Source organism: Notechis scutatus, chromosome 12, assembly GCF_049901735.1.
Source record: "Notechis scutatus isolate UNSWTSFEM ecotype Mainland chromosome 12, rNotScu1.2, whole genome shotgun sequence".
Taxonomy (NCBI): Eukaryota; Metazoa; Chordata; class Lepidosauria; order Squamata; family Elapidae; genus Notechis; species Notechis scutatus.
In genome coordinates, this window is record NC_142020.1 from 2,570,548 (window position 1) to 2,583,371 (window position 12,824).

The 12,824-nt window shown below is 47.8% G+C and overlaps 1 protein-coding gene across 1 annotated transcript in view; it reads left to right on the forward strand.

Annotated features, from left to right (window-relative positions):
* Nucleotides 1-4,291: 4,291 nt before the first annotated feature.
* Nucleotides 4,292-12,824, forward strand: part of RAB26 (RAB26, member RAS oncogene family) — a 196,730-nt gene continuing 188,197 nt past the window's right edge. Inside the window, exons 1-2 of the mRNA XM_026684383.2 lie at nucleotides 4,292-4,725; nucleotides 10,240-10,350. Coding sequence (XP_026540168.2) covers nucleotides 4,498-4,725; nucleotides 10,240-10,350 — 339 coding nt within the window. The 5' untranslated portion in view covers nucleotides 4,292-4,497. The remainder of the gene's footprint in view (nucleotides 4,726-10,239; nucleotides 10,351-12,824) is intronic.

Genomic DNA, 12,824 nt, shown 5'->3' on the forward strand with positions numbered 1-12,824 from the left:
CTGCATAGCCCTTGCCTGATGCAAAGCTAAATGTGGTTTGCTACAACGTTTAATGTTACAACGGCACTGAAAAAAGTTACAGCCATTTTTCACACTTATGACCGTTGCAGCATCCCCCATGGTCACGTGATCAAAATTCAGATGCTTGGCAACTGATTCACACTTATGAGAGTCGCTGTGTATCCCGGGGTCAAGCAATCCCCTTTTGCGACCTTCTCACAAGTAAAGTCCACGAGGAATCCAGATTCACTTAACAACCATGTTACTAACTTGACAACAGCAGTGATTCACTTAGCAACTGTGGCACGAAAGGTCGTAAAATGGTGCAAAATTCACTTAACAAATGTCTCACTTAGCCACAGAAGGTTTGGGCTCAATTGTGGTCGTATGTTGAAGACTACCTGTATTAATCTCATACAGCTCTCTAAAATACTGCTTGTGAGGACCCAGGGCACAAAGGCAACACAGTCAGGTCATCAGTAGGAGTCCCTTATTAGCTCCAATTTTGCCTCCAATGGCCTGGTTACCTTCTGGCTGGAGAAAAACTCTCCCAGGAACAGCCTTTGGCTGCAGAAAATCAAGTCCAAAACGTGGTCAACAAAAACTGTAACTATAACTTCAATCAATGCAAGATGAGGTAATTATTCTGGCAAAGCAGGAGCAAGAATTCCAGATGTGAAGAAATGGCAAAACTCACACGGCTGGGAAGACACCAGGAACACAGATAAGCAAAGACAACACAAGGTAAAGTCACATTTGCTCCCAGCAGCTGCCGCAATCAGCACGCATCTCTTTTAAACTCTCTTCCCAGCTGTGGCTAATGAAGGGAATCAGGGCCCTTTCCTCCCCCGTAAGCCACACAACCAATGTTGCTCCCTTCTCCGTTCCTCCCTGCATGCCCTAGGATGAAGACGGGGTGGGCCTGAGTCTTCCTCTGAACTCCCTCTCCCTTGTTCTACCTCTTCCCTTCTCTGCCCAGCCGGACTTTGCCCTTCCCCAGTTTCCTCCACAGCCAACGGAGCCACACTCCCACTCCCTGTCAGCTGTTCATCTTCCTCCTCAGATTCAGACTCTTGACAGGGGCATGACAATCCTTCCTCTATTTCCTCCATTTACTTTCAACATCCCTTTTATGTTTAATTCTAGCCACTCTGCCAGATGCTCCTTGTTTAGCCTTCTTCACCTGCTTCTGAATGTTCTTATGCATGTGAAATGAGTGTCCTGAATTTTTGCAGAACTTCTAAGATTTAAGCAATTCTTTTTAGCAATAATTCGTTAAGTCAAGCACTAGCTGGGATTATAAAAGGCTCTAAAAAGCATTGGGTTGTTGATGTTCTCCGAGTTGGGTTATTTTCCAGCAGAAATGTTGCTACCATGCTAGATAGTATCCTCTGTGCATGAGAGAATGGATTTTGCTGCTTGTTTATATACAGTAGCTTGCCCTGCCAATCTTGGTTGGGGTGGGCTTTCTTCCTTGATGGCCCTTACGCCATTTTTCCTCCTAATTGTTTATCTGTGCCGTTTCCTGCTTCTCTGGGTGTGGCTGCTGGAAAGGATGTGTTTTATTAATTTAGGCTGTTTGTTTCCTTCCTAGACTTTTGATTGTATCTTTTAAATGGACTGTCAGTGGGACTTATCTCTATGTGTATAGATGGATTTGTTAGAATGCCATGCTTGTTGGAATTACTTAATATTTTTGGAATTGGCTTCTCCCTAAATGCCAACTCTTTCCCAGTGGAAATTGTTGTTGAATTTATCTACCTGCAAAAAGATGAAGGAGCTCTTACCGTCCTTGCCCTGTATGTGCTGATGTCTCTGATTATTATTTCTGCTAGACGTGGTGGCACAGTGGTTAGAATGCAGTACTGCAGGCTACTTCTGCTGACTGCCAGCTGCCTGCAGTTTGATCCTGACTGGCTGAAGGTTGACTCAGCCTTCCATCCTTCCGAGGTGGGTAAAATGAGGACCCAGATTGTTGGGGGCAAGAGGCTGATTCTGTAAACTGCTTAGAGAGGGCTGTAAAAGCACTGGGAAGTGGTATAGAAGTCTAAGTGCTATTGTTATTTCTTTGGGTAATTTTAAAAGCATTTGATGGGGTTTTGCTGGTCTGTGTTAGAGTGATGTTGAGAGGATATCATAATCTGTAGATTGTCTCAGAAGCATCTTTCATGTATGGGATAGTTAACCAACTCCCAGGCTGTGTCGCGATAGGTTCTGTACCTAGGTACTTTTATGAAGTTGCGTGGGTATCTGCTGTGTTCCCCTGGCAACCAACACCCAGAGAGACAGGAAGCAGCACCAGGACAGGGGAAACAGTACCCTAATCAAAGAACCAAGAAGTGTTCAAAATGTATCCCAACCAAGATTGGGAGGACAAGAGGCTCCCTCTAAACTACCAGGGAACTCTGCTCTTCTTTGCACACTTTCCCTGTAACAAAACTTCTGCCAGAAAACAACCCAGTGCAGGGAACATTAAGATCCTAACTCTTTATAAGCTACAAATACTGTATTCCTCACTACTGAAATTCTAAAAAAAATAGTTCACCAATGATAGTGGCTTAGCTTTGGATGCCCCTAATTTATTTGCACACCCCAACCCTAAGATAACATAATTTGCACACCCGTAAAACGAACACATGCTTATGGGAGTAACATTTCATGTGTATTTATGCAGATAGAAATCCTACTCTATCGTGATGTTTCAGCTTAGCTGTCTTCCCCTTTGAGCCTTTGTCCAGACGTCACCCAAACACCGCAGGCAGGCCTGCTGCATCCCAAATAGAGTGTGTGGATAAGGCAGTGTGTTAATGTGTTGTCAGTGGTGCCTCCTTGCTCCAGAGGCAGGTTTTGCATACTTTGCCCATTCTTGATGAGAGGGAGAAGGGCTGTGTGATTAGCACGCTCGGGAAGTGGCGTGGATGCTCCTTGGGGTGCAAACAGAGGGTGTCAAAAGTCAAAGCAGAGACTGCAACCCCACCTTGTCACCATGGATCCAAAATGTTTGGGCTTCTTCAGCCATCTTGATTTTTCTGAGACTCCCCAGGGGCTGCAGATTGTTGCATTTGTGTCACGTCTTCGAAAGTGCCAATGTTTTGCTTTGGATTGTTTTTAAGAGCACTTTGTGGCACAGATGAGCACAGGAGCCTTGCTTAAGATCTGGGCAGCATCCTGCTAGATCTTGCATGTGGTTTGGTTACTAAGAGCAGTCAAGAGAAAAAGCAGCACGTTTAACGGTATAGACTCGGAGCTGGGCGTCGCTGCTGGCCATGCCATTGTTTACTTGGCAATGCTCGATCGCACAAACAAATAATGGGTTAGTTTATATGTCAGGAAACACCTGTTGTACATGAAGCCAATATGGGGACCCAGTAAACTAAGCTTAGTCAGCAAACCATGGTTAAACAGACCATGCTTTGGGACAGTGTGTCAAAGTAACTATTGGTTGGGTTCGCACATCATTGTAAACTATGGGGTGGTTCATTAAGGGGGTGGGAAATGGTGAAACCCTGAGGATTCACTCATGGCACTTGGGTTGTGTGAACCCTGTCATCATGCTGGCTGGCTTTAATTTAGCCTGTTGGGTGAAGCCAGACAATTGTGGGTCATCAAGAAATCGTGGTTATGATGGAAATGAAAGAGAAAGAAGAAAGAGAGTACCATGAGACTTGGAACCTACGGTATAACTGGTTAGAAGGTAGACGTAAAGTAGATAAATGAAGGAAAGGTAGGAGTTATGGTAAGATGAAATAATACTGTGCATATGTAAATAATTATGTAAATATATGGATATATGCCTTAAATTGAATGGAGAAATAATTAATAATATTTAGCAATAACTTACATATTTAGGAAGATGTCAGTGTAAGTGAACACCGTTATGAACACGCTGTAATGAGTGGAAATACGTTTTTAATTGTGAAAGTGTGATCAATAAAGATTAAAAAAGAAATAAAAAAATAGGAGTCGTCCGAGAGGGCCACTCGATGGTACTTTTGTGCAATGCGTGTATTTTGCACATCTGCTTTCCATGCACAGCCCCTAAGTGAACCCGGAGAGCGGTTGTGCGAACGCGGCCTCGGCTATCTGGGACGCGCGTCCGAGGAAACTTTCGGGGAAGCGGCTTCCCGCAAACGCTCCGGCCCCGGGCTGCGCTCGGCAGGGGAGGGAGCCGCACTGCCCCCCGGCGGCTCCCCGGTCGCCCCGCCGCGGTCGGAGACCTCCCTCCGGCCGTGGGTTGCGGGGCCAGAGCGGTCGCGTCCGGCCGGGGCGCTCACGCGGGGGCCGGGCCGGCGGGGAGCCCGCCGCCTCTCCCCCGCCCTCTCCGGCAGCGTGGCCGCGGCTCGGGCGCTCCCAGCGGCGGAGAGGCGGGGAGGAGCGGCGGCGGGGCGGGCGCACGGACCGCGCTGCCGAGGACGGGCACCGGACGGGATGCCGGCGGCGCTGGGAGCCGGGCTGAGCGCGGAGCCGGCGGCCGGGGCGCCCTGAAGCAGCGCCAGCATGTCCCGCAAGAAGAGCCCCAAGGGCAAGGGCGGCAGCGCCGCGCCCTCCTCCGCCCTGCCCGCCGCCCAGCAACGCGCCGCCGCCGCCGCCGCCGCCGCCGCCTCTTCGTCGGCCGGGCCGGGCAGGGGCGCGGGCGCGGCCGAGGAGAGGGCGGCCAACGGAGGGGCGCTGCCCAGCCGGCCCTCGCTCAGCAGCAGCGGCGAGTTCCACGACGTCGCCTTCAAGGTGAGCGGCGGGCGCGACTTGGCCGGGGCAGCGGGGCTCCTCCGGCGCCCCCCCTCCGCTGGACGGACGGGCCGGCGGGCAGACGGCTGGCGCGACCGAACCTTGGGGAGGCTTGGCGGGCGCGAAGGGCGCCTGCCTTCCCCGGACGGCCTCGCAACAGGCGCGTCTGCCGCTGGCGGAGCGAAGGTGCGGCGCTCGGAAGCAGGCGCCGGGCTTGCTTGCCAGGCGGAGTCTCGCGCGGGCTTCCCCGGCGAAGGTCCCGAGCCGCTTCCGAAAGTGCCGGAGCTCCGGGGCATCCCGCGCTGCGCCTCCCCCCGCCACCGCCTGCTCCGCTCCCGAACCGAAGTAGCAGCCGCGAGCAGGTGCTGCTTGCAGGGGTTTAGTGCACAGTTGCGGCTGGAGGTAGACGGCGCCTGTAGCTGGAAGCTCTTCGCCCGGTGTGAGCTACTTATCCAGCGCTCCCTTTCCCAGCCACCTCTGGCGCTGCCAGTTCCGCCCTCCGGCGCACTCCCCCCCCCCTTGCACATCCTTATATCGGGTGGTCTTTTCCCACCCAGTTGGGTTTGCCCAGCCCCGGATCCCTTGAGGAAAAAACTTGGCACCTTTCCTGATGCCCGTCTGTGGGTCAAAGAGCAACCCGACCAACCAGGAAAGTTTTCTTCGGTTCTGCCGGTGGGTGGGACAGTCTGGGTTTGCCCCTTGCTCCTGGGAAGGGAGCCCGGGTTGAATCCCACTGCACCCAATACTGATGGCATTTATACATTGTGACTCCTGTGGGAATTTACTCGGTGCAGCCTTGGTTCTCACAGCACACAGAACCAGGGACGGGTCACATGGGCTGCTTTGCACTATCCATGTGCAAGAGAGAGGGGTGGTGGTGCTGAGGGTGAGAAAGGAACACTAACAATTAGCAGATAGGAGATCTTGTTCCAGGTTTATCTAACACACAGACTTGTCTGCAAACATTCTGAGAAATAAAGACACCCCCCCCCCAAAAAAAACAACAACAACCCAATAAGCTCACTTAATGAACTTCTCCTAGAAAAAGAGGCTTGGGAGGGTCCCATCTCAGTCCTCCACATTTGTTATTCTGATTTTTAGCATTACATTCTGTCAAGAAAATGTGTGTGAATCGTGTTTTCTTGATCAGATTCTGCAGGAAAGGGGCTGGACAGCCTAAGGAAGGTAAAATTTGCCTGGGCTTTATGATCCGGTAACTCATATTACCTACAGGGTGTTTGACTCGGCTAACTGCGTGGTTGGCCATCTATGGCTCTCCCTGTTGTGAGTGTAGTGGTGAAGGCATCAGGCTAGGAACTGGGAGACTCCCGAATTCTAATCCCACCTTAGCCACAAAGCGAGGTGGGTGACCCTTTCTCTCAGTCCCGGGAAGGAGGCAATGCCGAACCACTGCAGGAGAACCTTGCCAGAAATCTTGCCTGCAGGGTCTGGCCCAGGTCTTTGAGAACCAGACACAGATGGAAGAAGAGGGTGAGAGGTTTCACTTCGTTGATACGGGTTCACCTGTAGCACTCAAAGGTGCTTTTTCCAAAAAAAGGCCACTGGATCATTTTTTCCTTGAGGAAGAAGAAGAAGAGGAACAATGTTTTGCTTCTCATCCAAGAAGCTTCATCGGCTGTGAGGGCGGAGGTGGTGAGGAGGAAGGACAGGTGCTGACATCTGTAGAGATTCTCCGTCCTCCAGGTCCTCGATTGTCCCAAAGGGGCTTTTTCAGGAGGCAACTGAACTTTCTTGTTTTTCTTTTCTTTTGAAGACGTTTTGCTTCTCATCCAAGAAGCTTCTTCAGCTCTGGCAGGAGGGTGGGGAATGGAAGGCTGTATATTCCTTGAAGATAGCTGGTCATTTGTATCCTGTTAGAGGCCACTTGGAGGTTTATCTGTGTCTTCAGGGTCACCTGAGTGGTGCAAATGGTTCCTGTAGTCTGCAGTTTTTCCTCTGGAGATCCATTCCTACGCCCACCCCATTCGAACAGTGTTCATCCCAAATTGCATAGCTGGAAGTTCTGCCTTCCCTGCCCAAAAGGTGGAGAGGAGTAGAAAGGCTGGAAATATCTCAGGGGCTGCTATGAGGAAGAGGGAGCCAAGCTCTTCTCCAAAGCACCAGAAGGCAGGAGAAGAAACGATGGATGGAAACTCATCAAGGAGGGAACCAACTTAGAACTAAGGAGAGATTTCCTGACAGTGCGAACAATTAACCTGTGGAACAACTGGCCTCCAGAAGTTGCATATGCTCCAACATTGGAAGGTTTTAATGGTTGTAGGGTTTCCTACTTAAGTGGGAGGTTGGACTAGAAGACCTCCAAGGTCCGTTCCAACTCATTCTATTCTATTCTGTGCTGTGCTGTGCTGTGCCATGCCATTCTCTATTCCTATTCTATTCTATTCCTATTCTATTCTATTCTATTCTATTCTATTCTATTCTATTCTATTCTATTCTATTCTATTCTATTCTATTCTATTCTATTCCATTCTATTCTATTCTATTCTATTCTAGTCTAGTCTAGTCTTCCATTCCATTCCATTCCAGTCCCTATTCTTAATTATACTCTATTCCATTCCACTCTACTCTACTCTACTCCATTCCATTCCACTCCATTCCACTCCACTCCACTCCATTCCATTCCATTCTCTACTATTCCATTCCATTCCACTCCATTCCACTCCACTCCAATCCACTCCATTCTTATTCTATTCTATTCTATTCTATTCTATTCTATTCTATTCTATTCTATTCTATTCTATTCTATTCTATTCTATTCTATTCCATTCTATTCCACTCCACTCATTCTTAATTTATTCTATTCTATTCATTCTATCATTCCATTCTATTCTATTCTATTCCATTCTATTCTATTCTATTATTCTATTCTATTCTATTCTATTCTATTCTATTCCATTCCATTCCATTCCATTCCATTCTATTCTATTAATTATATTCTATTCCATTCCATTACTTAATTTATTCTACTCTATTCTATTCTATTCTATTCTATTCTATTCTATTCCATTCTATTCTATTCTATTCCATTCCATTCTTAATTATATTCTATTCATTCCATTCTATTCTATTCTATTCTATTCTATTCTATTCTATTCTATTCTATTCTATTCTATTCTATTCTATTCCACTCCACTCCACTCCACTCGATTCCATTCCATTCCTACTTTTGCTGGAATGGACCACATTTTCCAATCATCTTTGAAGGCCATCCTGTTGGAATGAGACAACTGCATGGTGGTACAATTGCACACAGGATAACTCATTGTGGTAAATATTATCTGCCACTATTTCTTTGACATTATTTCCATTGGCAAAAATGAAAAAAAAAAGTCTTAAGAAACAGAGGTGGATAACATTTATTACGTCAAATTATCCTGCATGGAACTGTCCCATGCTGAGTTGACCGTGGTAAGTTGTCCTAGATCCACATCCTGCAGCTTTGGATCCCGGCTTACTGGAAGTTCCAGCCTCCTGTTTGTTTCCTTTTTGGGCTATGGGGAGATTATGTTTGGGGATCAGGGCAATGCTGGGTAGTCCTGAAGGAGGCCAATTGGGAGGAAGTGAAGCCAAGCTCCCCGCAACCTGCAGATGAGTAACCCCACAGCCCCATCCTCCCCAGCCTGGGGATGGCCTTAGTCAGAGAAAACCCCAGCACTGACTGGATTTATACATCACGGTAAGCCCTGGCTTGTTTTAACCAGTCTTTACTGAAGAATGGACATCAGGCTAAGCCAAATCAAAGAAACCATGGTTTGGATGATCTCTGTGTCCCTAATAATAATGGAGTAGAGCTCACCATGTCTGGTTTGTTTATTTTCAGTAGTTAGTTGTCTCTGCCCTAAACTCTAAACCAGGAAGGATTCTATGCATGGAGTTGTGGTGTGAACTGTATTCATGGAGAGGGGAGTGTAAACGGTGCAATGACGCGCTTGGCACTTTTGCTGCAGCAAAATAAGATTGGCCTGCCGGTCCCCTCCACCCACCCCAAGAAGTTACCAAGATCTAACATGTCACGCTTTGTCTTTGTTCCTGGGGAACGGTTCTCTCTCTGCAGCTTTGGAGATGCAAAGGTACATGAAGTGTGTGGGGAGTTTGGGGTTCCAGTGTACCCACAGCCAGCAGTCTTGTTGTGGGAGGAAAGCCAGGGGGGTCAGTGAAAAGGTGGGGTTGAAACCTAACCACAATACAGTGTAGACTTCCTTCAGAGCCTGCATGGTGTGGCTTTTGGTCCTCCAGAACAGGGGTCCCCAACCACTGGTCCGCGGACCGGCACCGGTCCGTGGAACAAGTCCTACCGGGCCGCTGGCTTGCTGGGCACCGCCATCTTGTTTTGATGAAAAAGTGCTTCCGGTGAGCTTTTCCGGGTAGAAAGCTCACCGGAAGCACTTTTTCATCAAAACAAGATGGCGGCGCTTGCTGCTTCGTGAGCTTTTCCGGGTAGAAAGCCATTTCTACCCAGAAAAGCTCACCGGAAGCACTTTTTCATCAAAACAAGATGGCGGCGCCCAGCTGATGTCGGTACCGGGCCGCGGCGTAAAAAAGGTTGGGGATCACTGCTCCAGAAAATACAATGCCCACCTGACTTGTCACTTGAGAAAAGAGAGCTCTTTCTAAAATGGATGAAGACGACTTCTTGCAGCGGCTGTTCTTTTCTCTCTCTCCTTTGCAGCTAATATGGATTTAACCCAGCTTGTCTCAGGCTCAACCCATTACAGGTTTTGAGGCAGACAGCTCCAGTTTGGGTAGCAGCTGGTTGGGAGCTGCTTCAATTATCACCTTTGGGCTTCCAGGGAGAATTTGTGGGGCTTATTATCCCAACTCACGAGAGTTGTCAGAATAAACCGGTCTGTCTAAATCTAAATCGGTTGAGAGAAGAACCTTGGCTGCTAAGGGAGCAGAATGGCTTTAAGTCAGCTTCTGCAAAGAACTCCGGTTTCTCAGCTGGCTTTTATCTCTTCAGGGAGGGGCCATGACCTTGCAGCCTTACTCCCCAGTCGCCCGTGCTGCTACAGCTGCTCTTTCCTTCGAGCAGCCCTGCGTGCACGTGCACTGGGCACAGGCTCCTCGGGATCCTCTTCCTCACTGCTGCCAGCCTCCAGAATCTCTGAAGGCAGCATTCCACTCCCTGATGGTCCTGGCCCCATCCCTGCATCACACGCAGGCCCCTCACCTGAGTCCTTGTTCTCCAAGACCTCAGCCGTCCTCACCTGCTGGCCAACCACAACAGAAAACCTCTGCATGCCCCACCATGATGCAGGAGGCTGACTGGGCCATGCCCATCATGGCCGTGCCCACCCAGAAACCGGGCAGAGAACACCTTGCAAAATTTTTTTGAAGCCCACCCCTGTGTCTGAGGCCAGGGGCTGGGCAGCTGAGGAGAGTCTCCCTTGAAGGCAGAGCAGGATCCTTTCCCATCTCACCTCTCCCCTTGTCCAAGGAGGCCAGAGAGGCCACTGCCATCCCTTCTCATCTCTTCTCCTCCTCTTCCTCCAGGTGATGCTAGTTGGTGACTCTGGAGTTGGCAAGACCTGTTTGCTGGTGCGCTTCAAGGACGGCGCTTTCTTGGCTGGGAGCTTCATCTCGACAGTGGGGATCGATTTCCGGGTAAGTGGCCCTAGATGGCTTCGTTTGGGGCAGAAGCTGAAGCCCCAGAGACCTCAGAGCTCCTGCCAGCTGCATCAGAAGGAGTGGGAGCAGGAGGAGATCTTGGAGGGCTGCCCCCAAGGATCTTCTCTGTCTTGAGAGCAAGGAATTTATTATTGATTGATTGATTTGATTTGATTGAAATTTATTTATTATTATTAAATTTATTTGCTGCCTATGTTCTCATTTTGAAGTGACTCTGGGCGGCTTATAACATGGAAACATTAACATCATCAAAACATAAATATTCCATGGATAAAATCTTCCTTTTGGGTCTAATGGAAAAAGACCTGGAGAAAAAAATGCGGAACTTTGTTATTATATATGTTCACAGCAGCAGGATTATGGCATGTGCAAAAATGGGAGGGCACTTCTATACCTACCATAGAAGAATGGTTGCAAAGTTAACGGAGTTGGCTGAAATGGCAAAATTGACTATTTTAATTTAAAAAAGGAATATTATTTTTGTTTCTTCATGAAGACAAAAGCTTCTGAACTTTGTGCAGAAAAAATGAAACCTTGATTTTGGGTTTTACCGATTAGATTGATAGATCCGTATAGAAATGGTCTGTTGATATTATTATTAAAAAAACAAAAAGTTGTGATTTGATGTTAATGCCTTATTCTACTGCAATAGAGAGAGTTGGAAGTTATTATTTCTTTTTCTCTTATCCTCCCTCACTTCTCTTCCCCCTCTTCCTTTCCACCATTTTCCTATTTACTTTCCTATTTTATATCTTATTTTATTCTATAACCCAATAAAAATGTTAAACGAGAAAAAAATAAATATTCCAGAAAATGCCCTTTGGCTGAGTAAGCCGCCTTGCCTTGAACCTTCCACCTGCTTGTTGCTCAGGGATGCTGGAGTCCCAAAAGGGCCTGTGAGGAGGGAAATTTCCTTCTTGTCTGTTTTTCCACGTTGGAGGCAGCTATGGGGCTGTAGGTCCCCCTTTTGTTAAGAAAAAGAAGCCAACCCCCATTTTTTGGACACGGGCCCACTCCACTCTCTTTGGCATCACATGCCTGGCTGCTCAGCGGGAATTGGACCCAGAGCCTCTGTGGCTGTTTGAGCATTGCTGGCTTGATTCCATTCCATTCCATTCCATTCCATTCCATTCCATTCCATTCCATTCCATTCCATTCCATTCCATTCCATTCTATTCTATTCTATTCTATTCTATTCTATTCTATTCTATTCTATTCTATTCTATTCCATTCCATTCCATTCCATTCCATATAAACGATGCTGGCTGTGGGTAGCTTTTTCTAAGCCTGGCCTCTCTCTTTGTGGGCCAGGTAGGAACAGGGCTGGTGGGTCCAACCCATCGGAAGCTCTTCCTGAAGGGAACCGATGCTTCTGGTCTGTTGCACTAGCAAAGATCTTTCTGGGGATTGAGATTGCTGATATTGTCAAATCTTCCATAAACTGGATTTCAAGAGTAAGCCAGGGTATCACACCATTTGCTTTGGAACAGTGCTGAGTTTGGCTGCAGTGAATGGGCTGCGAAAGGCAGGAAGTGGGATTCCAAAGCAGATGCGCCTTTAGAGCTGTGCAGCCTTCAGAAATGATTCAGATGAAGAGCTTTAGAATTGGCCCCTGTGTGGCATCTCTTGGCTGCAGGGACCCCTGGAAGAAAAACGGATGTGTCTGCTTTAAGGAGCAACCAGAGGTGCTGTGCCGGAGTGATTGTTCAAGCACACTCATTCCAGACTCCTCGTTCTGCTGATGGTTCTGAAGAAATTGTTCTAAGCGTGGGATGTAAAAAGGAGGAAGCTGTGAGAAGAGTGTAGAAAGCATCTTTCTTTCTTTCCCTTCCTTCCTCCCTTCTCTTTATTTGTTTTCTTTCTTCCTCCCTCCCTCCCTCTTTCTTTCTTTCTTTCTCTTTCTCTCTCTCTCTCTCTCTCTCTCCCCCTTTCTTTCATTCTTCCTCCCTCTGTCCCTCTATCCTTCCCTCTTTCTTTCTTTCTTTCTTTCTTTCTTTCTTTCTTTCTTTCTTTCTTTCTTTCTTTCTTTCTTTCTTTCTTTCTTTCTTTCTCTCTCTCTCTCTCTCTCTCTCTCTTTCTCTTCCTCCCTTCCTTCCTCTTTCTCTTCTTTCTTTCTCTTTCTCCCTCCCTCCCCCTCCCTTCTCTTTCTTTCTTTCTTTCTTTTTTCTTTCCTTCCTCCCTCTTTCTTTCTTTCTCTTCCTTTCTTTCTTTCTTCCTCCTCTCTCTCTCCTTCTCTCTCTTTCTCTCTCTCTCTCTCTCTCTCTCTCTCTTTCTCTCTCTCTCTCTCTCTGTCTTTCTCTCTCTCTCTTCTCTCTCTTTCTCCCTCCCTCCCTCCCTTCTCTTTCTTTCTTTCTTTCTTTCTTTTCTTTATTTCTTCCTCCCTCCCTCTTTCTTTCTTTTTCTCTTTCTCCCTTTCTTTCATTCTTCCTCCCTCTATCCTTCCCTCTTTC